Here is a 25,621-nt window from a genome sequence, read left to right on the forward strand (position 1 = left end):
CATTTGACACGGTATACGACATAGTTCACTGAGATGTGCAGATTTACCTCATTTACAGTCAATCAATAGAGAGCAACTCAAAGCAAGCCAATTAAACGAGTTTTGAAATAATATTCTCATTATTTATATACATTTTTTGTTGATGTTTGTGTTGTTATTAAGTGCAATTTTGGCATCTACGCATGCGGGTTGTTTCATGTGTTCTGTGAATGTAAACACAGCTGAATAAGACATTTGCATGCAAATAAAAACAAACAGAATAACAACATTTGGTGGATACAGTCATTAAAACAAAATTAGTCAGTGGGACCTGCAATGTAAATCCACATTATGATAAGGAACCAAGATTGTTTGAAATTTAAAAAAAAACAAAAAACGCAGTTTAGAGAGCGGCTGCTGTGGAAAACAGAACTGACACTAGAGGGAGCCATCAGCATATGTAAGACAAACCATTTGTCTCAAAGAACGAGCAGACATGAAGTAAGAGAGGCAGAATTGGGCTTTGGCTGGTTGTGCTGTCTCGAACAAGTTGGCACCATGCCAACGACTGATCATAGTAGGTGCATATGTACAGCTGCTAAAAGATCGTGTATGGCAAATTAAATCAATGCAGACATATGGAATGCTTGTCACCATGTACAACTAAACTTTCTTTGAATTATTCTTGTAGAAAACCGAATGGGTTGTCTTGGTTATCTGTTATCAGTCTTTTTCTGAAATCGCAATACCTTTTAATCGGAAATGACATCAGCACTGAAAGAGACTTACACAGAAAGAACACGAGAGGCATCACACAGATCAAATGAATTATATTTTATTACCACCAACGTCATCAATTGAATCAAGAGGAACATTACAGAACCCACAAATGCAAAATCGGACCGACAGGTGACAACTGGTCCTTGCAAACGTCACAACCACAAAAAAATACACCTGTGAATGTGTGGCAAATGACCAGACATGGAATACTACAGTGAGGAGTGTCATGAGGAGAAAGCAAGACTTCAAACAGTGTAACAGTGTTCAAACAGTATTTACTGGCTCTGTCATCGTGAACAACAGGATGGCCTACGTCACATCATCTAAACATACGAACATCTCTGAAATTTAACGTATATTAAAAACACCAAAAATAAATAATGGAATCATCTTAAGCACAAATAGTGAATATGTTAAACTGCAGCAGCAAATCACTGATATGATTAATTTAGAATCTACTTCTTTTTTTTTATCGAAAATACATTTCCTCACACACACGCACGCACGCACGCACGTACACACGGGTTAGATTCCACCTAAAAAAAAAGTCTGGCAATGGGAAAACTTACAAATATGTGGGCATACATTGCTCTTCCTGGTCGTCAGTAAGTAGCATATTAAGTCTAGATTTACTGTAAAATCCCGTGAATAATACACATTTTCAGCATTTTTTCCCTCCTTTTTATCCCCAAACGAAGTGGGGGCAAAACAGGGGGCTTAAAAAGAAACAAAAAAATGTTCACATTGTTTAGATGTTTACCAGAACCTAGGCAATATAGGGATTCTACAAAAATGCGTATGAAATGGAATCACTGATTTATTATCCATTTCATACACAACATAACTCAATATAATACAATATTCAAAAGTTTGAGATTTAAAAGAAAAGTAAAGAAATGAAAAATAATAGCTTACTAAAATTACACCACAAGTGGGTACAGTGCAAGGACAATATTTTCTAAAACATGATTAAAAATAAATACCTTGAAAGACCTTTAACATTATTGGTATGGGGAAAAAAAGCATAGGTTTTTACTTAATTAATTAAAAGCATTTACACTTTATTGGTAGGTCTTGAATCTTTATTAATATTATTCACTGTGATAATAAAGGATACCAGCAAATTGCGGACCGTATTTCAGTATACACAAATACAGAGGAGGGGGTGGGGGTCCTTTTTAAAGATACAGTGTGTAATAAGTAACCACCAGATGTCGCTATAGCATGAAATGCAGCTAAAGCGCATGCATTTAGAAGCACCGCACACTATGGTTGCTCAGAGAGACCACAATCCGCAAGCCTACCACTAATTCTTATTTTGCGTGAGCAAACGAATATCTCGGTAAGCGTCTTGGCAGTCGGTGTGAAGCTGGATTTAGCCAGAGCAGCTAACAAGAGCGGCTAGCGGGAGTTAGTCGGAGCCATAGGCTGTAGTGGCTAACAAGAGAGGCTGGCAGGAGAAGCTAGTAAAAAAAAACACCAAAAAAAACTAGTAAAAGCAGAAGGTGACAAGCAATGGGAGCCCGAATCACGGGACTCGACGACGACCACCTGCAGGCCCCAGCTATGGAAGGTAAGTGGTAGTCGACGCTAGATGCAAGCACCGTCAGAGCTATATATATATAGAAATATATTTTAGGAGTGTGAATTGTCTAGTACCTGGCGATCGTATAACGATTCACAGGTCACGATTCGATACAATACTAAATCCTGATACGAATCTATAAATTGATTATTGCAAAAAAAAAAAAAAATACTCAAATTTAGCAAATACAAATCAGTAAACTTGAGCATGTACACTGTAAGATTTGCATGAAAATGTATTTATTTATCTGAAAATTCAGGCTTCTAACTGAGCCACTGCATTTAACAAACAGGTTGTAGTCTGTTTCATGTCTGAACAGCACTGAAATAAAATATTAAGGCTTAATGTTCCATTAATATGACATTCTTTCATTCTTAATGTGTGAATCCTAACCCTAATTAAGACGTTTTGTTGAATATTCCCATTAAAAAATTTGTTTAAAAATCAATTCGGCCACATATTGAATTGATTCGAGAATCAATTTTTCTAACACCCCTAACATATATATATATATATATATATATATATATATATATATATATATATATATATATATATATATATATATACGTTGGTGTAAGAAAATATATATTTTTTGCAAATTATTGAAATCAATAGTGGGTTGTTTGTTCAATTAATCATTAGTTCACCAATAGATGGCGCAAAAAATTATATGCTGTGGCTTTATGGATGATTTTGCTGGTGCGTTACACGGGTGTGTGTTAGTCAAAGGATTTTACAGTAATTGTTTATGCTTTCACTGTATTTTACTGCGGGAATTACAAAGTGTTCATTTGTTGTTGAAAGCATACATTATTAATCTACTTTGTTTCACTTGAACAATGCAGTGCAAATTCTTCCAATGAGACCTTCCACCTTTTGCTTATATTATGCTGTTTTGTTACACACACACACACATACACACACACACGCACGCACACAGACACACACACAACAACAGTAACATGGACAATCCAAAGGACAGCAAGAATCACAGTATCTGCAGCCTGTCAAGTATTGCTCAATATTCTTTAGAATTTCTTCTGTGGCTCATAATTAATGCTCAAGGGGGCCACTGACTAGATTGGGTAAATATAGATTATGACTGTTTATCCACTAGATGTTATAAGTCAGCTAAATACTGTACATGACTGATCAGGTTTTTAAAAAAAAATGAACGTTGATAAAAGTGAATGTCAAGTAGTTTGCCATGGTATTTGTAACGATGCATATCTTTCCATGAAAGACGTATGTGGTCGGTTAATGTATACAGTAATTATAGCATAGGAGTATAAAGGCTCAGACTGCGATGTAGCAAAACAATAACTCTTTGAAATGTGATCAATTGTGGTGTCATTAAGTCTATTGTGGTGCTTTGAACAACAAAAAAAAAGAAGCTACAAATGAATTTAAATGCATAGCACTGCCTTAAGATGAAGACGTTTCACAAGACAAACATGAACATTGAAGTAGGACACAAAATAACAGCACAGAGTAAAGGACACTCTTAAAACAATTTAAACACTTTTCGTATCAAGTGTCAAGTTGGAGCCAGGGCATCTTTATCCACCAAGTGGCTTTGTACAGTGGATATAAAAGCTCTACACATCTCTGTTCATCTACTAAGTTTTGTGATGTAAAAAAGATGAGACCAAGAGGAAACATTTCAAAACTTTTTCCACCACTAATGTAACTTATGTGTACAACTTAATTGAAAAGAACAATAATCAAGAGGGGAAGTGAACTGAAATAAGGTGGTTGCACAAGTGTGCACAACTAAGAGGTTGTGATCTGACTCCCATTCCCCCCCCCCCATTTTTTTTCACATGACAAAAACCTAGCATTTAAGCAGGGGTGTGTAGACTTTATATGTCACCGTAAATGCAAAATGAACAGCAAAAAGTGAGAATGCATGCTGTTTTAGCTACTTCTACAAAGTTCTCTATGTACAAAATGTCTCTATGAGGTTCTTTCCTGAGCAAGGAGTAAACAAAGGACCAAAGACGTTTGCTCTTCTGTGCTTACGTGTGAGGTCACACCGGGGCCAAATACTTGGCCATGTTAGCGTTGTGTAATGGATCATTCCATGCCAAATCACCCCAAAAGATAAATTTAAAAAAATCTGAAACTTTTCACCAAGCAGATTTAAATTTTAATGAAACGTGTTGTGCTTGTTGATAGTGATGACACAACACTAAATCTCAAATTTGAGGTCAATCGGAGGTTTGGGAGCTACAACCCACCAAATTATAATACTTTCAAAAAAAGTGGGCGTGGGCTGAAATAAATTCTCGCGTTATTCGTGAGTTCACAAACTCCGCATAATACATCTTGTGTCATCCTCCGAGCACGTTGATTTTCGCAGGAGTTCAGATCGGACCAATCACAGAGTGACATTGTGTTTGGGTCATGATGTGCAGCTGTGACGAAAGCAGGAAGTGCCGATGCCGGAGGAAACTTAACAAACTTAACATGGATGAATGGACGCTGCAATTAATTCTGTTCTTGCAGAATTACTCACCGTTTACTTGTTAAATGTTGAACAGCGAGAGGCGCTTCATGCATTTTTAGATGTTCGTGCCACCCCATGATGAGAACGAAGATGACATTTTTGGTCAAAACAAACGTGCACAAGATGCCAAAATATTGTACACGTCCCTCCTTTTCCGATCAAATCACCGTGGTGCAGTCCTAGATTAATATTGTGGAGAACTGCCTTGACTGAATCACAATATCAATCTGGCAATTACCAGGTTAGGTGTGGGCACCTTCGTTTGAACCCTTATATCTCAAGAACTGAGTCAATCTTCACAAAACATATTATTGTTGTAAAAGGGAATCAAGGATTTAAAATCTCCAGTCAAAGATTGGTGTAAATTTTAGTATCCTTTTGACTTTTTGTTTTAGTTGACCTTAAAATTGATCACGTGACTTCAACAAAATTGGTCATGTGTAATTTCTCACATGTTCTCTAAAACATATCAAAAGGTTTCAGAGACTAAAAAATAAATGACCTCTGAAACTTGTATATATTTTAGAGAACATGTAAGAGATAACATTTCATGAAACATTTTGTTACGGTCATGGGCAACCAAAACAAAAGGTCAAAGGTTTACTAAAATCTTCTAAATGATTGCAGATTTGGAATCCTTGTTGAATTCCCTTTCCAACAATACAGTAACTGATTTGTGATGATTAACCCAGTCAATCGTTCCTGAGATATAAGGAAGGTGGCCACGCCTCTTTTTGTTGAAGATGTAAAAATTTGACAGGCCGTACCTTCCAAACGAATGCTTTGATTAACCTCAAATTTGAGGTTTCGTGTTATGCCACCACTATCAACAAGTGCAGCAAATTTTATTAAAATCAACCGATTGGAGGATTTGGCATGGAATGACCCAAACGTGCAGCAACTGTTAATGGATATGACAGGACAACCTCCTTTTTTAGGGCCAGGGAGTGATTTTCAAGTCTAAGCTTTTCTCCGATTTAAAGAACAAATATTGGCAGAAAGACATTTCCCAAGTCAGCTATTAAAAAAGGAAATCAAATTCTTAAATCCTTCCTCTTTTTCACTGAGACACATATGAGAAAGAAGTCTTTGTTAAGCCACCGCTTGACAGCAAATCTGTTCTTTCCCTTAAAACTCAAGTAAATATTTCATAGACTCTGTTGCACGCTGTGGGCTAGTAAAAGAAGATGCAATTCATTTAAATTGAATGCTAACGCTATGCGGTTCACTCAGGAAAGGTAGCACACGGCCTCCAGATGATAATAACGCTGCAAGTAATAGAGAAGCAGAGTCAGTGTGTCACCATGCTAGCGGCTAATGTACGGTGTGCAGGAGTTGGTGGGTCTGCAGAAGTCACAGCAGAACAAGCAAGGTGGTCGGGGGGTGGGGGGGGGGGGGGTGCTTAGCCCTGCTCATGCCCCTCTTCAGTGCCTACATGAAGCCGAGCCACAGAATCTCCATTGCAACCGGATGTGGGCTCCGCTTCCTGCTCTGGCGGCGGCTCTGCCCCATCTACGACTTCTAGAGCTGGCGTGTCCATCTCTGTGACCACATCGTGTGGCGTGGCGGCAGCGGGTGAAGGTGCGGATGGGTCTGCGGCAACCTCGGGAGCGTCGGGGTCTGCCGTGGCGCTGGCTGCTGGACCGGAGGCCTTGGTGTTACTTGGCTCAGTCGCTCTCAGTCTCTTCATGATGGTGGTGACCCGCACAGCTTTCTGTGGGAGGAGTATTTGGAAAGCAAGCTAAAAATATCATTATTGAACAAGACGCCTCCAAATGAGGATATGGACGCTTAGCTGTTCATGTTAAAAATAGAGAACGTTTTATTTCTTTAACTCATGCTGGTGCCATCCCTCTGAGATTGCTGACCTGGTCAGCTGGCCATTTCAAAAACCGCCACTGGCCGCAGAACAGATTTGAACTCGCCCGACCAGAACCATAAGATGGAAATGCCACTTATCCATTCTTCGAAGAAGCACAAATGGCCTTGAATTGTGTCATAATCCATAATGTTCTTCAATATCAGGCTTTTTTTTTGGTCTACTCGTCATAAGTGTCCTTCATCATACCTCTATTGTTCCATGCCACACTGCTTATCAGCCCAACCTAACTAGTATTTCAGAAAGTGGTGAAATTAGTGTGAAAACACCTTCAGCATAATTGTGGCTAGTGTTTACTCACTTACATTATTCTTATTTTATTTTAATTCTGGTTGTTTGCTGAGGACGAGTTTGAAGAGCGAAAATCCGCACATTCGTGATGAAAATCCGCATATTTGCCAAAGTTGAAAAATGTCAACTTTTTCCGCATTTCGCCTCGCGGTAGCCAATCGGCTTTGAGTATGGCCTACGTCACACACAGCGTCCTGTCTGTTGTCACCCAGAGCGCAACAACACGTGTATTTACCTGCTGTTGAACTGTACCGAGGTAGCAGCAGTGTTTATCATCCATGCCAAAGTTATTTAGCGCAACTGCTAGCCGCCAGATTGCCACTAAAAAAGCGGGAGTGCTATCACGTACCTCAAAAGAAAATAGTGCCCAGGCTGTATAGTCCCAGGAAATAAGTCAGTTTTGCTGACTTGCTAAAGTGCTCTACAGTCGTTGTTTACCAAGGGACGCGCCTCTTCCTCTCTGGTGTGCGCGAATGCAAGAATGAGCGGCAATCGTTCCAAAAAACTACGCTAGCGAAGGGAGCGTTCCGGATCGCCTTTTCAGTATTGGTGTAAATGTAGCATAACTGTTAAGTGAATGTCATTGCTCTATCCTTGTGACGTGGAGTGACAATAAACTAGATTCCATTCCATTCCTTCCATTTTTTTTCCAATATTCTAACCAATGAGCTCTTAAAGTTTGAAAAAAAAGAAGCCATCTGACAGAAGACACATGGGACTTACCTTCCATTTTGCTCGAGCAAAGTTCTTCTCGATTTGCGCACATACGTTTTTCTTGATGTTTTTATCAGACGCCGCACCACCAGAGATCCTGTTTTATAAAAATGAGGACAAAGAACACAAGTCTGTTATTATTCAATTGGTGCGCTTGTGTTTACAAAATAATTCATGTGGTTTACGCCACCTACCATTCATGGTTTATAGCATCCTGGGCTGTCAGTCTCTGGTCTTGATCCACCTCCATAAGGCGTGCAACCAGACACTTAGCTGTCAGAGGGAAATGAATGGAAACTTCAACAAAGGGTTTATTCACCTGATGGATGACAGGAATACTGTTGGAATGATTTGCATTTACTTCAAAATAATGCTGACATGGAGTGGTGTCATTATGTTTTGTCTCTTCAGCATAAAAATACCTGAATCTGAGATCTCATCCCAGTATGGCGAGTCAAACTCATAATCGCCTGCAAGGATCTTTCGGAAGAGGTTCTTGTCATGATTTTCATAATCGTCTTCATCACTCTCATCATAGAAAGGAGGGTTGCCCGACAATCTAGGAGAAATAAACACACAGATGCCATTTTTTCCTCATCGTGTGTTTTCTCTCTTATTCAAAAAAGCAAACAAACAAGAAATCAGTCAAGATTTGGAAAATAAGTACGCTTGACCTAACTGAATTTAAGTGTCACTCTGCAATTCAATACAATGATAAACTAAAATAAATATTCCGATTTAGCCTAGCTTAGAGTTAGAGCTTAATCATTATAACTTTTATTGTACCATAGACACAGTCTCTCACAAGTAATTAGCATAATGACTCACAGAATGTACATTATGACACCTGTTGCCCAGCAGTCCACAGGTTGACCATATCGCTGTCTGCCAACCACCTCTGGAGCTGCAGGGGAACAAAGAAAGTTAAGTTAAAAAATAAAAAATAAAAAATTCTCTGTACTGTCCTATTGGCCTCTTTGTGCGCTCACCCAAATACTCTGGTGTCCCACAGGGGTCTTTGATTAATCCATTCTGCAGCTTGGCAAGATGGAAGTCACTGATGACTATTTTTGAGTGCTTCAGGCGGTTGTAGTAAACCAAATTCTCCAACTATGCCCATTAGAAAGAGTGAATGTAATACACATGTTAAAAGTAGTTGTCAAGAATAATTCAAAAGCTCATAGCCGCTCCCTAAAAAATCTGAAGTGTAATGATTTACTAATCAACTGGAATAGATGTGACTTTGTCTTCTAGTTGGGGGTCAATGGTAAGTAAATTCTTATATTAAGTATAACGACAGAGATACGCAATACGTATTCTAACTCATTCACTGCCATTGACGGCTATAGACGTCAAAAATTCATTTTAACTATTTCTATTAGGTTTTTTTTCACTTTTGTTAACAAGAGTGTGAAAAGATATAAAATTTGTGATTAATCGTGAGTTAACTAGTGAAGTCATGCGATTAATTACAAGTTTAATCGCCTGACGCCCCTTTTTTTTTTAATCGCGTCAGGCGATTCATTTTTTAAAATTGGAATTAATCACATGACTTCAATAAATAAGTCACGGTTAATCACAAATTTTATATCTGTTCTAAATGTACAATAAAAAATGTTTTTTTAGGTTTTCATACTCGTGGAAAAAGTGTAAAACTGATACAAATTATTAAAATGAATTGTTGACGTCTATAGCCGTCAATGGCAGTGAATAAGTTAATTAATAATATTTCTTCTCAGGGACAATCAGTATTAAGCATAACAGTGCACGTGTACATTCTTTTCTCTAATAGTAAAAAAAATAATCAATTGGAGTTTCAAGAAATGAAATGTGTTGGATTTTTTCTGATGCTTTGATGTGAATGCGTTTAATGTAGAGGAGAAGCTCTTGGAAAGAGTCGCGTGTTACCTTGAGATTTCTGTGAACAATGTGCAGAGAGTGGAGGTAGGCAACAGCTTCTAAGACCTGGCGCACCACATTGCTGGTATCCCGCTCAGAGTAATAACCTTGATCCAAGATCCAGTCAAAGACTTCTCTGCCTGTTGCACTGAGGGAGGAGATTAAGTCACTTATACTGTTACACGTTGTCCATCTGTGGTGTACTGTATCGACCACTGTCTTAATGTATACAGTATACTGTAAATATTAAACTTGAAAAGCTGGTGGATCACCATAAACAGTTGTAAAGTATGTGGTACTGTCATGAAGTTGCTACTTATGTGTAAGGTAATATATATGATCAACACAGCAGGCCAGAATGACTGCAATGATACAAAGAGGCATTTGTCCTTCCTTCAAGCTTACAGTTCAAGAAAGAGCAAGTATTCCTTTTTAGTCTCAAAGACGTCCACCAGCTGGAGAATATTGGGATGCTTCACCCTGAGGAGACCAACAGTCAGGATGAGAAACTCTGATCAAACACACTACAGTAATATTTTACAACAACAACAAAAAGAAACAAATCCATTATATAATCCAATTGGCAAATTAGTGAAGGCAGCCAACCATACATAATAATATCACAAGTAAAACCCTTTGAGAGAAACTTGTGGAATTGAAAATTCAAATTAAGTGACAGTGATTAGCAGTGAGCATGTGAGCATTAGTAAAAATCCGCAGCATTAAAAAGAGAAGCTTGTCAGGAGCCGATGTGTGGTTTCCCCTAGTGATGAACAATATTACATTAAGACTTGAATGAGAGTCTCTTCTACTCGTTAATTGCGTTTCCCAGCAATTACAGTATTTTTTACAGTTGACAATAATGAAGTGCCTACTGACGATGAAGCTGTAAAAAAAAAAAACCTGAGCAAGTGAGAGAAACTACAGAGTGGAAGTTGGCACTGGAGCTGAAAGATATATATCATTATCATAATGTTATTGAGATAGGAACATTCATGAAATGAATACTGCATAATCAACGACATCAACAACATAGAATTTTTAGGAAAACTTTTTAATACATCGGGCAACATCGTTAATTGTCTTAAGCCAGGCATAGTTAACTAGCAAGAGTTCCTGGCAAATAATCTAAAAAAGTTGCACTGTAGCTAATGTAAGGTCGATATGTGAAATTGATACACTGCAGCGCACAAGAACACCTGCAAACATTTCTTGCATTCACTTGTGCTGTCTTTTTACATCTCTAAAATAGAGTTGTTTCAACTCCCAACAGTTGCACTATAAAACATTTGTTATTTGTTCAACAAAAAAATGTTTGAAGATGTTTGACATTTTATTAGTAGTTCAGGATTTTCACGCTACTAAGATGTACTCCAAAACAATAAGCATTTGTTTTCCCAAAACAAAACAAAAAGGCAAACAAGACACATGGAACAAGAACTAAGCTACTGCATTAGAAGAAGTCCCAAAAACAATACCACAAATGGGAACAAGACCAGACAGCAACAGGAGCACAACACAACCAACCAACAAGGACTGAAAGAAACAAAACAACATGAAGCAAAAACACAGATCAACAGTTTGAACTATACATAACTCAATTGTAAGACTCCAGAGAGAATACTACACATATAATATGTAATTTGTTACAGTGCGTCCAATCTTTTGAGTGGTAGTTAACTTCTTTGCTAGTATGACAGTATGCCCAGATAATGCTAATATGACATTCAAAGACAGAGATTGCATGTTTACAAAACAATGCTTAGTTTAAATAAAATAACTCACATCTTTAAAATGAGGATTTCATTTTTTGCAGCTTTGCGCACCTTCCTTCCATCCTTCTTCAGGAACTTTTTGCATGTGTACATTCTCATCGTATTTCTGTCCTTGGCCCTGAAGATCTCACAGAACTCCTCCCTGGAAAAAAGAAAAAAGAAAAAAAAGAAGCATTTCAAGGAATGTGGTTATATGGATAGGCAACGTGACTTTATTTAATGTATGCGTTTGCTGAGGTGTTTTGTTTTTTTGTTTTTTTCCTCAAACCATGTATGTGCTCTCCTTACAGGAGCTCAGTCTGGGGTTTCAAAACTGTAATATGGCAAATGCATGAACCTGAAACAAATTATTTACATTTGAATGATTTGCCATGTAGGAAGGAAATCCAAAGAAAGCCAATCAGAACGCAAAGGTTCCCCTTTATCTTTATACATTGAGTTGTAAGATATACAGAAAAAAAAGTTTGTTGATATTGACAGTACTCACGATTTAACAATTTGACCCATGTCATACTTGTCTGTCACGTCTGAAGGACTGTGATAATCCTTCTTTTCCCCAAATGTTAAACAGCCAAATGGCATAGCCACTCCTGACCTGTAGGAACAAACAGACAAGAGACAGAAAGAGAAAGAGGTGAATAAAGAGATAGATTTTCCATCTTTATCATGGGAATAATTTCCTACACTTATAATTTTGTCTCATATTGTGTCACAGAAATTTCAGTTGGTAATGACTTGGCACAAAGTGGTGCCTGCTGTCACATAGAAATACTTGTGTAATAAAAAGGGGGGAGCAATAGCAGCTTAAATAACTCGTACTGAAAATGATATTCACATTACTATAACATATCCTGTTCAGGTTTGCGGGTTCACTGGGGTTTATATAATTGACTGGGTGAGAGGTGGCATGCACCCTGGACTACTCATTATTCAATAAAGCTTAAATATGATATTTGCGTATGTAAACAAACACAATTTGCAGCAGCAGACAATGTCAATACTTATAATCCCAGCCAGATGAACACTTCGGGTTTACAATGTACTCTATTTCAAATGATCAGCTATTTTTTCTCCGTATACCCTGGGCGCAAAACCCCTATTTTTTGGGGGAAACAGTCACGGAATGTTGTAAAAGGTTTTGGACCAGAAATGATATCTAGGACCTTCAAGGATCAAAACCTGGGTGGACAACCTGGTCAACTAGCTACTGGAAAGCCATTTTTGGTGGATAGTGGATACTATGGAGGTTGGCGCCTTTCCTCACAGCCACTGCTTATTACAAACTACACACCTGGCTTGAAAATGTTCAGTATTTTGTCCGGTGAACTTGACTTGAGGAGCTGGATCCTGGATCAGCCAAATCTGATGATTTTGCATTCACATTGGAGTATTTGTTGCTCTTTTAATTTATGTAGCAATTGTGACATTTTGGGTGCCACTTTGGTGCCTTGTCTTCCAACCATTTCTCTAACATACTATAGAATCATGGTGTAGTCTTTGAAAGACTTCATCCTGATGAGCATTGATGGCTGTTGTAAACCTATATTTTGTCATGTGAATAATCAAGTATAGGTATTTAGCTGACTGTCCTTTTGACATATCACTTTGTACTGCTGGTGCTTTGGTCTTCACAACTCTTGTCACCAGACTCATATTTCAGTGGCATGGCAATGTCTCTTACATGTGTCTTTGTCTAGCATGAACTATTTAAAAAAAAAAAAAGAAGTCAATCATAAATAGAATGGTGATGATGATCATGCGAGTAAAATTGACTCTTTTTTCACAATAGGGGTTGCATTGTTAGGACCCCCCATTTATAGCTTTCCATCTGAAAGAAAGGCCATCTTGGACTCAAATGGAAAATTATGAATTAGGGGGTGGTTGTTATATATTAGGGCTGGGACGAAATATCGTTTGGCAATACATCCGCAGTATCGATCCATTAAGTGAGTATCGATACTTTTTACTCACTGTGTGTAGCACACCATGTGGTAAAATACTGCAAAAGGAATTGTGAAATAGTTTCTTATGAAAAGGCATGGCACATTTGCATTAACCACTACACGCAAGCTTGAAGCATTCTCACGCCTCACTCTCTCTGTTATCAATTTGATGGATTGACCAATCAATGTCCGGAAGTGCTTTCTTACTCAGTTGGCCACGTATTTTCAACAGTGAATCACAGTGGAGCATTTAAAATTTACGAGAGTTCAAATGAATTGTGATAAAGATGCTGCTTCTGTTTAGCAAAGACAGCTCCGTCCAGATTAGGGAAACGTATGAGAAAGATGTGAGTCAAAACATGCTGATTAGGTGCCCGGGATTGATTCTCCTGCTGCAATGCTATAATATGGAATTACATCCTCAGGAAATTGTCAATATCATTACTGAAATGTGAGCAGTTGTAAAAATAAAAAATAAATAAAAAACTCGCTCAGTGTAATGCTTCAACATCAGCAAGTTTTGGAAAACATTCATTTAATGTTTACTTTTCAAATACATCTTTTTCTCCCGCCCCCTGCCTCCACAATGACTTTCTGACTCAGCAGCTCACTGAACTGCTGACTACTAGGAGCCATTGCTGATTTACTGAAGTGAAGTTAAACAATGCTGAGCGTCAGCATTTACCAACTACATTTTATACAAACCTTCTGCCATGAGTAAGATGAAAAGCCTTCCTTTCTATCAGTGTGTACGGAAACAAGACAAATAAAACATTTTAACCGCAAAAGGTCATAGTAAATTTCACCTAAACAACTCTGACGTTTTGCCTCCATTTTTGTTTTTTTCAAAAAACAAGTGTGGTGCGTTGCAGCAAAGGTTGACTTTTTGGTTCAAAAAATATTATGGATCAGTAAACAGAACCACAAATGAATCTAACCTTCTATTTTATTTTATTTTTTACACTATTTGTCCAGTTCCAGGTTGTCTTAGAAGCAGAGTACACCACTCATTTTTGAATGGGACATTAACAGTCAATTGATTCCACGCCACTGTTTAGTGATGTGGTATTGTGATTTGGTATTTTTGCAGACGCAGGCAGCTTGGAACGCACATTTAACACCGTTGTGGGCGTGAACACATTCAACTTGCTTCACAGTCAAATGAAGCGGCTCATCAGATTCCCTTTAAAATTGCTGATCAGTGAAAGGCGTAGTCCTTGACATGGCAGTGGAGCTAATCGGGAGATCATTTACACTCTAAAAACTGTTGGGTCAAAAATAACCCAACTATGGGTCAAAAATGGACCGATCCTCTACTTGGGTCAATTTGACCCAACTTTGAGTCAAGATATGAGTCTTTTAGTGTAAAACAATTCATAGATATTGGTCAGATCCTTTACTTGGGTCAAAAAATAGGGCCATTTTGTATAAAACAACCCAGAAAGTTGGCTCAAATTGACCCATAATGTGGATCAGTCCATTTTTGATCAATAATTGGGTTACTTTTGACCCAACTGTTTTTAGAGTGTAACTGTGGCTAAAGCCAAACAGTGGCAGTTTTCATTTTAATTTTTTATTTTTATTTTTTACTGTCTGGACATGTATTTGGCACCTCTGATTGGGTGTGAGGCTGTTGTCACATGTCACTGATTCCGTTCATACACAACCTCCTTACATAATGCCTGTAAAAACATTTTCCTTGCTTTTTTTCTGAGTCTTTTGTGGTAGTATCAGAGACACAGGTGTCACTTCCTGTGTTTAAGAGTTTCTGAAATGCCAATAAACAAAACAAACTAACATCCCACCATATGCTTCCATAGCTTTTTGCAGGCTGTTTGTGTGAAACAGGCTACCTCCATGCTCAGAACCTCACTGGATATTAAGCAACATCCTGCATGATCGTTCTGCCTTTTTTTTTTTTTTTATTGATGTTGATGTAAATTTTGTGTCTGTTAAGTGTTTCACTGCACTAATTAGAGCTGCACTAACCAGAAGCAGCAAAGGACAGCAGTGATGAAGAGTGCATAATGAGGGGAAAGGTGCCGGCCCGACATCACACAGGAAGTCAAAGAGGAGATGGAAAGTGAAACAAATAAGCAGGCTGCTTGGATCCAAATAAAGATAGTGTTGTTTAAGAGTGGCCATGCATACACAATTGATTGAATTATTAATAACAGTCTCCATGTCTACAGTGTGTTTCACAAGGCCCACGGTTCATGTTTGACTTGTATTGAGAATCTTTGTATCTCGAAGCGCTTGCTTTTACGGTGTACAGGGAGCACAGACATGGCAGCTCTGGCAAGTTGAGAAATAATTATCAAGCTTCTTCTTTCACCCGTCCTCTAATCTCCCGCTATTGTGCTGCATAGCTTATCTCTCAGATTCACAATTCTCATTTGTTTGCCAGGCATCAATCAGACATGGAATGCTCATTTTAGGATCTTAATCAATTTGCTACCTGCTGTTGTCACACATATTTTAGTCTCATTGAGAGAAATGAAAGCCTCACCTTGATTACTTAGCAGCTAATAGGCAAGTCACAACCTGTCCTTAGAAACAGTTTTCTAAAGTGTATCTAAAATAAGAACGGGCCAAAAAAAGACTAAGCAAGTTGCAGTTCCATACATCAACCAGCCCCCTGGCACTATTCTCCTTACCCGCTACCCACCTGAATATTCTCGTTCTCCTTCAGAGCAGGGAAGCAAAAGCACAGCCTCATTAGAAGCAGAACGCTTGAAATCGTATTTATGTTATTGCAAAGCCAGTGAACAGCACCTCAGAGCTTGCCTGCAATAAAACCAGGGAACAGCAACATGCTTATTTCTGCTTTAAACAAGCTTCACACCTGGAAAATTGTTGATTCAATCGTGTAGCCTGCCCACCAGATGTAAACAAGTATGTGAGTTTTACACCGAAAATGGCTGTATAATCTTAACAATTTATCTCTGTGAATTACAGGCTAAAACATATTTTGTTTAAGTTTGCCTTAATTGCACGAATGCATCCTGAATAAGAAATTCAGCGGTTTTGTTCTATCAATTATTAAACTGATTTAGGAAGCTGACACTGATTATGGTGCTTGCATTGATTTGCCAGAGGCAAGGTTTCATTTCCTTAATTTACATTCTGGAATATGTTTACAGTACAGAATTTTATTCCTTAACCCCAAAGCTTCATACATCAATTTTCTAATGCTTATAACAATGTACAAAAATGACTGTTGAATTTTGAATGAATGTTGATCACTGCATTCTATATAGACTAAAAAACAATTTACTCACACTTACGTAAATTTCTATTGTTTAAATAATCTATCAGGCATGTTTTGCGTTTGGCAGGAAGTCACAATACACATTTAAAAAAAAAACAAGCAAGAACAGAGAGAGCATGCAAACTCCACACAGAAAGGTTCAACCCGAGATTCAACCTGGATCCTTGAACTGTTAGGCAGACCACGCAAATCATTGGGCCACTATGTTGTCTGTAAAAACAAAAAACAAACCCATTCATTATGTTTTAAAATACATTAAATGGTTAGTGACAGCTGTGACAGGCTCCAGCATGCCCGCAACCCTTGTGAGGACAGGCAGTTCGGATATCGATGGATGGATGGATGGATGGATGGATGGATGGATGGATGGCAATACTATTAAAACTGCAGGATCAACAAACATGTCTTTTGTTGTCTACATTAGGAGGTGTACTGTAAGTTTGGAACTATGCTATTAAACTTCAGTCCCTCTGTGCTGCTTGTGTGAACAGAAATGTTAATTGCCCTCATAAAATCAACATTACATGAAAGATGACAATCTAAATGCTGCTGTAAATAAAACTGACACGTTTTAAATGTCAAGAGCACATTAATTGAAAGGCTCCCTCAATTGCTGACTTTGCCAATTATGAGCTGTAAATTTAATAGAGTGCATTAAGGAAGCGGATAAGCTGTAAACTAATAACATCAACAACAACAGAAGAAAAAAAATGAATGCCTCTTCAGTATATATACTGTAAACAAGGTCAAGCAGTTACCTCCAGCAAATTAGACTTACTGTCTGACATGCTGACTTTCATGCACTTTGACATGGATTGAATAATTGTGTTGCACCATTTGACTGTAAAATAGTCTCCTTTAATATAATTACAATCACCAGGAAACCTTGTTTCATGGTGTGTAGGTGGTAATACACATTATAAAATTCAATTTAATGCCAGGCATGTTTTTTCAAGTTCATTACAGTTTGAAGTGCTTCCCTTCAGCGACTGCCACTGGCTTGAATATTCTCTGATGTAAAGAAGCTGGTTTCACTACCAGAATCAGGAGTGATTCAGAAGTTATTGTACCTGTACTCCTTTGTATGCTTTAAAGTTGTTGCTTGGCGCATGTATAATCCTCACATTGTAAACTCTCGCGCTCCGGTTACTGACAGCGAGTGCAGCCCTGAGGTCAACAGCAAATCTCCGCAAGCTTACATGGGGAAAGTTTTCACAGCTACCAATTAGCATACTAATTGTCACTTAGCATTGAGTATAATTATAGGTGCATTGCTGCACCTATCAGCTTTTATCTTCCCTTTATAGTAGAGTGTGCGGGGTCCGCACACTCCACAGTTTCTTTGGGGAGGGGAGGGATGTGGTGGTGGAGGGTGACATCATGCATGTGATATGTGGCGTTGTGCTAACATTAGCCTGTAATGTTAGCTAGCGTACGACACTGCACGGATGAGCTGCTAAGTTCGTTCCACAGCTGGGATGTTGCAGTTACGCTTTTGGCCAGAGGTGGCAGTAAAAAAGTGACAAGTGCAGTTTTGTCACTTTTTTACTGCCACCTCTGGCCAAAAAAAGATCCTTTAAGCATGGTCTGATGTTAAATTCTGATGCAAAGTGACCTTTTCGGGTATCCTGCACCCCCAGTAGAAAGCTATACCAGTCGCCACTGGAGAAATCTCGCCCCAATGCAATAAACTCTCTCGACACATTGGACAAAAATTAGGATGGCTGCTTGCTGCTGTAATAGCAGCAAGATTTTGGATTCACATTAAGATAAACCAGCTTGTACCAAATTTATTTACAAATTGAAGCAGATTGGGGAAGCTGTGTTTGTGGGTCTGTTTATATGCAAGCAAACAGTTGTTGGCAACCTTGCTGATAGCGTTCCACCCATCCAAGTCACAAAACAGTGTGACTTAAATGCTTATGTTTAGTACCAACTACATCGCCATGGTAACACTTAGAATTAGCAGATACGGCCTCTTTTCCACAGGAGGCTACATATTCTTTCAGAAAATGAGTTGATGATGTCAACTTTGCCTGCTGCTGTCCACTTATCTAACTAGAATGAAAGCAAATGTCCTACTGTGAAAACAGATCCAGTAGAAGCAGTTCTGCATATGGCCTTAAGGAACCCTGAGAAATACATGGATCGTCCATGTAGAATCAACTAGCAAAATAATCATTTTTGACTGTTTCTGTGAAACACAAAGAAACCTAAACAACACCAAAGCCATTCTATATTTTGTGGCAGAAAGGCAGATAAAGTATTTTTAGACAAATGCTATGTTTTTTTGGTCTATATGAGCTAACTGATTCTTACGGAAGCGTATTGCATTCACTTGAAAAAAAAAAAAAAGTCCTGTTTTTTTAAATAATTTTTTTTCCTCTGTTTTTCTGAATATTTTTTTTTCTGTTTTTTTAAATATTTGTTTTCCTCTGTTTTTCGGAATAATTTTTTTTCTGTTTTTCTGAATATTTTTTTTTCTGTTTTTTAAAATATTTTTTTTTCCTCTGTTTTTCTGAATATTTTTTTTTCTGTTTTTCGGACTAATTTTTTTTTAAGGGGTTTTCCCTCAGAGATTAGAGAACAAACAACAATACAGTCAGACGGTATAGACGGTATTATTATTAGTTTGTCGACTTTACGCAGGCACCTGAGGACTTTGCATTTGTTCAAGAGGAAAGCCCATTCAGATCTGCTAGATATAGCAATGTTTGTCCAGGATCAGTTGGATAGATATGGCATGCTCCATGGCTACAAAATGATGCATTTGAAATGCATTCAGGCTGGCTATGTGGTGACTCAAGAAACGATCAGGATACTGATGAAAATACTGGATCCGCATGGTGTGCAACTGAGGCGCAGGAATCGCCTTCGGCGCCGTATCTACCAGAATCCAGGCCCAAACTTTTTGTGGCATGTAGACTCTTATGACAAACTCAAACCGTACGGAATCTGCATCAATGGTGCAATAGATGGGTTTTCACGAATGGTGATATGGCTACATGCTTATTCTACAAACAGTAATCCGAAGATAATCGCTGGATACTTTATTAATGAGGTATCATCAAGGAATGGAACTTGTGCCCGAATTCGTTCGGACCTTGGCACTGAGAACTGTTATATTGAACAAATGCAGATGTTCTTGAGGGACGGCCATCAGGACAACTTTTCGCACAGATGCTATCTGTATGGATCAAGCAATCACAACCAAAGAATTGAGAACTGGTGGAGTTTTTTAAGGAGGCAACACGCACAGTTTTGGATGAACCTGTTCCAAGACCTAAAAGACTCGGATTCCTTTTCTGGTGACTTCCTGGATAAAAGTATCATTCAGTTCACATGTCTTGAAATAATAGAGGTAAGAACAGAAATAACTACTATTTTTCCCCTCATAGTGCACCTGCTTAAGATGTTTTACTTCAATCGTAGTAAAATGCCACACTGTGGGTCAGTTTGTGTGTGGTATTCATGTAATGTGCTTAGATAGTGGAAAAATGTTCACTGTCTTTAGGTTATAGGATTCCACACATTAAAGGAAGAGGCCTGTATTATCAGCAGTATACTGCAGCCTATATTCAAATTACCAGTACTTAAAAAGTGTGAAAATTAAGCAAAATGTTCCCGTTAGCGTTTGTTCTTAGTTACATGATGCAGTTAGTTAAGCCTATTGCAGATGTTGAGAGCAGATTTGGACTAAATTACTGTCTAGTTTGGATCATGTTGTCTACTGTACTGCAAAAAATGTGTGAACCTATGTATATCACTTTCTTTATTTATGCTTATTTAGAAAGAACTACAGGAAGTTGTTCACCTCTGGAACACTCACAGAATTCGCCCAAGCAGGAATGCTGTGTCTCCAGGTGGGCGCCCAGTGATGATGTACACCTTACCCCAACTTTTTGGTGCTAGAGAGTACCTGAAAAAGGTATCCCAACAAAAGATTGAAGCCTGCAGAGAGGAATGCCTTCAGAGGGGACCGTACCCCTGCGATGACACAGTGTTTGACATTTGCTGCCTTGTCATGGCAGAAAATAATCTTCATCCACCCACCTGTCCAGAGGAAGCCATTGAGCTTTATATGTTCTTACGTGTGAGCTCAGATTGTATGAACGCTATCTGCTTTATTGGATCAATTGAAATGATGTAAGCTTCCGAATTTTACCTGTAAAGGGTATTTAGTTACAGCTGTAAACAATGGTGAATTTTATACTAATGAACATCTCCACTTTGTGCTTTTCTATATCTTCTGTCTATTCATTATTGAGGAAATCGGTTTTGACAGTTAATGAAAAAAATGGAAGACCTTGGTTTCATTATAAAAAGAGCAGTCAAGGAAAACGAAAATAAAAAATGATCAATATAACACTATATAATACAGTATCCTATCCACGTGTGTATGCTTAATGTCAAATGTAGCTCTTACAAACAGAATATCTATTAATACCAAAGTGAAATATTTGTTCCTCTTTTGATATTTTGTTATTGTGCATTATACCACTAAGAAAGTATACTGTACCTTCCTAATTTTTGTAACTCTTGAAGAGATGTCAGGTGTAATTTGTAGCACATGTAATACAATTTTGGTAATTGTATTGGATTTTCATGTCATCTATCATAAATAGATCAGACATTCATATGTATTTGAATGCAATATCGCTGTATACATTTGTTAAAAAGGAGTTGCCATTAAACTTTCAGCAAATGAAGCATACTGTATGAATAACTGTTATTAGTGCAAGCATCTTGACCTGAGTTTGCATACATTTGATACATGTAACCTTTTGCAATAAAAGCACCAAAAGAAACATGACCAATATTCACACTGTAGTACATACATAAACATGTCTCAGAAAGTATGATTTCTGAACTACATGACTCAACAATAAAGACACGAAAAAAATAAAAAATCAATGAAAACTACTTTTTAATTGAACAGATCCACTTTTGCTGTCAATATTAACATCTAATATGAGGTAGTGTTTCAACTTGTATTATTTAACAGTGGGAAATATAACAGAGCTTGTGCCAGCCGAAATGGGAAATACCCATGGTCCTCCAGTCCCTTGGCCAATATGATGATATGATGGCACCCTCACATCTGCACCTTCAGCTGCACAGTCTAGGAATTCTGTCCAGAAGGCAGCGTATACATCTCTGGACACGCCATCAGCATTTCTCCAATTATTGAGCTGTCAATCTACAATAAAAACCACAAATATATACATTAGACATGAAAATCTGAAACTTTATGTCCAAGACTATTTACTTATAGGCAAGACAACCAATCATCAGTGCAGATGATAACACAATAGACAGTATGAAACAATACAAAAACTTATGAAGCTGGCAATAATGAAGTGTGCTGAATCTGATGATATAACATCTGACATATACGTTTAGAACAATTTTTATACAAGTAATAGAGAATACGCAGACCATAACTGAGAGAACCTGATGACACTACATGTGAAAAGTGCTGTTCCCAATTAAGTGTAAAGTCTACACCAGTTTACAGAAGTTCATTTTGTTTTGCAAATGCATATCTTATAATCCTGTAACAGTGCAGTACCCATTAGCTCCTGAATCTACTCAAAGCTGTGGATGCAAGTCTTTTCCTAAGGTAAAATGTGTTAATTTTGGGGCTGCAGCTATGGTTTGTTTTTGAGAATTTATTTCTCTTCTGATTATCGTCTCGATTAATTGATTTAAAAAAAAAAGATTTTTGCATTATCAAACCATAGTAGAAAATGATACCTAACAGAAATGACAGGCCAGTTAACTAGACCTAACAATTGCTTTTGTTCATGAAAACAAAAAATGTGCTGTAATATTGTTGTCCCCTTTGGGTTGTCTTCATCATATGTGTGAGTGCGTGCGTGCGTTCGAATGGTGGGGCATGGCTGACGTGCTGACAGATGTGTGAGAGTACTTTGATTAAGCGCAAAGCCAATCAGTCTGCGTTCATGGAAGACTATTAGAAATCATTGATCATTAACGGTTGAAATAACAAGATTTGGACCATTTTAGGTAAAAAAAAAACCCTCTCATAATAACTGTTTAAATTGATAAGTGATAACCCATCAACTAATTGTTGCATCTGTAGTTACTTTAGCATGATAGTAAACGTGTTGTTCTAACTGTTCTTACACCATGTAAGTAATTTGCATGACCATGACGTCTACAGTGCATCTCTAAGTTATCAAGCGTGATTCATTTGTTGCACATTCCTATAATGGAAAAATGCAATGATGACCCTTAGTCTTACTTTGACAGTACTGAACACTTCACATACTGTATATTTGTTCTGAAAATATGTCGTAAAATAATTTTAAAACGTGATATTTAAAACCAATCCTGAAAAAAAAAAAAAAGAAAATTGTTTGTATATTCATTTGTATATTTCTATAGCAGTGATGTCTACATCAAGCTGCATTGTTGGAAGGGACAATTGACAAATATAAATATTCGAACCTCTGGAGTCACCTGTGGTCAGCTATATGTATAGGTGTATAAAAAAATAATTGAAATTTGGTTAAATATTAAAATATACTTGAGACAAAATACTACATGTAGCTTTGCAGGAACAAATTTCCTGTGACTTACATGATCCTGCTGCATTTTCTGAATGCGCTCCTCAGGAACACCTCTGTTGCGTAAAAATGCCCACAGACCATCATCTTGTGGAAGGCCAGGGGTTGCTGATGCAGCCATTGCAGCTAGCACTACAAAAATACAGGAAAAGGCCAAATCTATATGAATAATCATTTCAAAGTCAACCTCAGAGTAAATATTGTGCTCACTCAAATTACCAATCAAACTGGTTTGTGTTGTCTGTCCTTTTGTGTGTCAAAGTTTATTCATTAACAATAATATTATACTAATAGTACATTAGACCAGTGGTGTCCAAACTCGGTCCTCGAGGGCCGGTAGTCCTGCAGGTTTTTGAGGTTTCCCTGCTCCAACGCACCTGTTCCAACAAGGTCGTTATCATGCTTATGCAGAGCTTGCTGATGAGCTTCAGCTGTGTTGGAGGAGAGAAATATCCAAAACCTGCGGGACTACCGGCCCCCGAGGACCGAGTTTGGACACCACTGCATTAGACTAAAGCCAACATAGAGTAGTAGTCAGAGTAGGGTTTTAGTAGTAGTCTTACTTTTGTCATTATTAATGATCAATTGTTTTAGTAGTAGTCTTACTTTTGTTATTATTAATGATCAATTAGAAAACAGTTCATCAAGATCTGGGCTTTGCAACGTCCTTCCTCATCGTTACATGCTTAAAACAGGTGTCCCGTGCTAAACAATATGTTACGACTCTCATTTGAGCCATAATAATAATGAACGTTATCTAGGGTGACCAAATGTGTCCTTTTTGGGACGACAGACCATTTTTTAAGTCCTTTCATGAATTCATGAAAATGTCCGGTTGGCATTACGTGACTTATAGGAGGTGAAGTACACTGTGTAGCTTCGACTGCTACCACAATTTCAAGGCCGGGGCGAGTGTCCTCTTTTTGTGGAAATGGGAATATAGTCACCCTAACGACGTTATCTGATTAAGCATAGTGTTTGCGCATATTTAGCATATAACGTTACGACGTAGCCTACATACGGCTCGTTCTACCTAAGGTACGGGAGCGTAGTAGTGCATACTGTACTTGCATATAAACGACGTTATGACGAATGGCTCGTTCTACTTTTGTCAAGTGAAGGATGATCAATGCCCAGCGGGAATCCCTCCTGAATCCCGCTGGGCATTGCTTAAGCAAACTGTTAGCTTACTAAAATCATACCGATCGTATGATATGTACGTGTACTTGCATGCTCCATAACATACAATGATATACCTACCTTACACTAAGACATTAATAATAGTGAGTGTGTTACCAATTAAGGTACATGCCTTACCTTAACTGAGCCAGGAGGTACGTTGGAGGTATGCGGGAAAGTGTCCGCCATTAGCGAGTCGGCAACAAGTCAATTGGAGTTCAGAGGTCAAAAAAAAATTACTCCGAAAAACAGAACACCAGCTCTGTTTTTCGGAATAATTTTTTTTCCTTGTTTTTTTAAATATTTTTTTTTCCTGTTTTTTTTTTTAATATATTTTTTCCCCCTGTTTTTCGGAATAATTTTTTTTCAGCCTGTTTTTCTATACGGAAAATTACTCCGAAAAACAGAAAAAAAAATATTCAGAAAAACAGAGGGAAAAAAATTATTTAAAAAAATAGAAAAAAAATTATTCAGAAAAACAGAGGGGAAAAAAAATATTTAAAAAAACAGGACTTTTTTTTTTTTTCAAGTGAATGCAATACGCTTCCGTAGATTCTTTCATAGTAAACTATTAATATTATCTGTGTGCTTCATATAGAGAAACTGCACCAGACAGTAAGAGATAGTAGCCTACTTTAGTTTTCATATGTGACTCGTCCTTCTTCACATAAAAACAATACGATAGCAACTGACTTTCAAGTTCAGCCGCCGACCATCACCTTTTCATATCACGCGCTTTGGGAGACGGGTGATAATGATAGTTTGATGCATATCACAAATACTATTATTTAGGTCCATTAGCTCAAACACTCAAACGATTCACACTTTAAAGGAGACATGTGGATTTTCCTTTTTTTATAGACAAAAAGGCATGTCTCCTTAGTGCCTATCTACCCATCAAGTGTGAAATTAAACAGCCCAGTAAATCTTTTATCAACCTATCCAGTGGCAGCTAGTGGAATATTCGTCAAGGATAGACTCAGACTTGACTTTCAGTAATCAAATCAATCACTAAAACAGCCTTTTACCAGCTGTAAAACATATACAGACTGAAAGACTACATGATCCAAGCAGGCCAGGAGAAATTTCTCCACAATTTAATCTCCAATAGACTGATTATTGTAACTGTCCTTTAGCAAAAAAGTAGTATCACTAAAATATGCTTTATGAAGTATACTCAAGTATAACTACTGCATAGATATATAAAGTATACATAAGTAT

The 25,621-nt window shown here is 37.8% G+C and overlaps 1 protein-coding gene across 2 annotated transcripts in view; it reads right to left on the reverse strand.

Moving 5' to 3' along the window:
* Nucleotides 1-798: 798 nt before the first annotated feature.
* camkvb (CaM kinase-like vesicle-associated b) overlaps nt 799-25,621 on the reverse strand; it is a 34,010-nt gene continuing 9,187 nt past the window's right edge. Inside the window, exons 2-11 of one of the 2 annotated variants that reach the window (XM_077572623.1) lie at nt 11,902-12,009; nt 11,425-11,556; nt 10,045-10,119; nt 9,649-9,787; nt 8,730-8,850; nt 8,569-8,644; nt 8,163-8,299; nt 7,935-8,013; nt 7,750-7,837; nt 799-6,570 (exon numbers count right to left, since the gene is read on the reverse strand). In XM_077572623.1, the coding sequence (XP_077428749.1) occupies nt 6,259-6,570; nt 7,750-7,837; nt 7,935-8,013; nt 8,163-8,299; nt 8,569-8,644; nt 8,730-8,850; nt 9,649-9,787; nt 10,045-10,119; nt 11,425-11,556; nt 11,902-11,996 (1,254 nt within the window). In that variant the 5' untranslated portion in view covers nt 11,997-12,009 and the 3' untranslated portion in view covers nt 799-6,258. Of the gene's footprint in view, nt 6,571-7,749; nt 7,838-7,934; nt 8,014-8,162; nt 8,300-8,568; nt 8,645-8,729; nt 8,851-9,648; nt 9,788-10,044; nt 10,120-11,424; nt 11,557-11,901; nt 12,010-25,621 lie in introns of those variants that run through there. The other variant, XM_077572624.1, reaches the window with a different exon arrangement.

Source organism: Vanacampus margaritifer, chromosome 8 (assembly GCF_051991255.1).
Source record: "Vanacampus margaritifer isolate UIUO_Vmar chromosome 8, RoL_Vmar_1.0, whole genome shotgun sequence".
Classification (NCBI taxonomy): Eukaryota; Metazoa; Chordata; class Actinopteri; order Syngnathiformes; family Syngnathidae; genus Vanacampus; species Vanacampus margaritifer.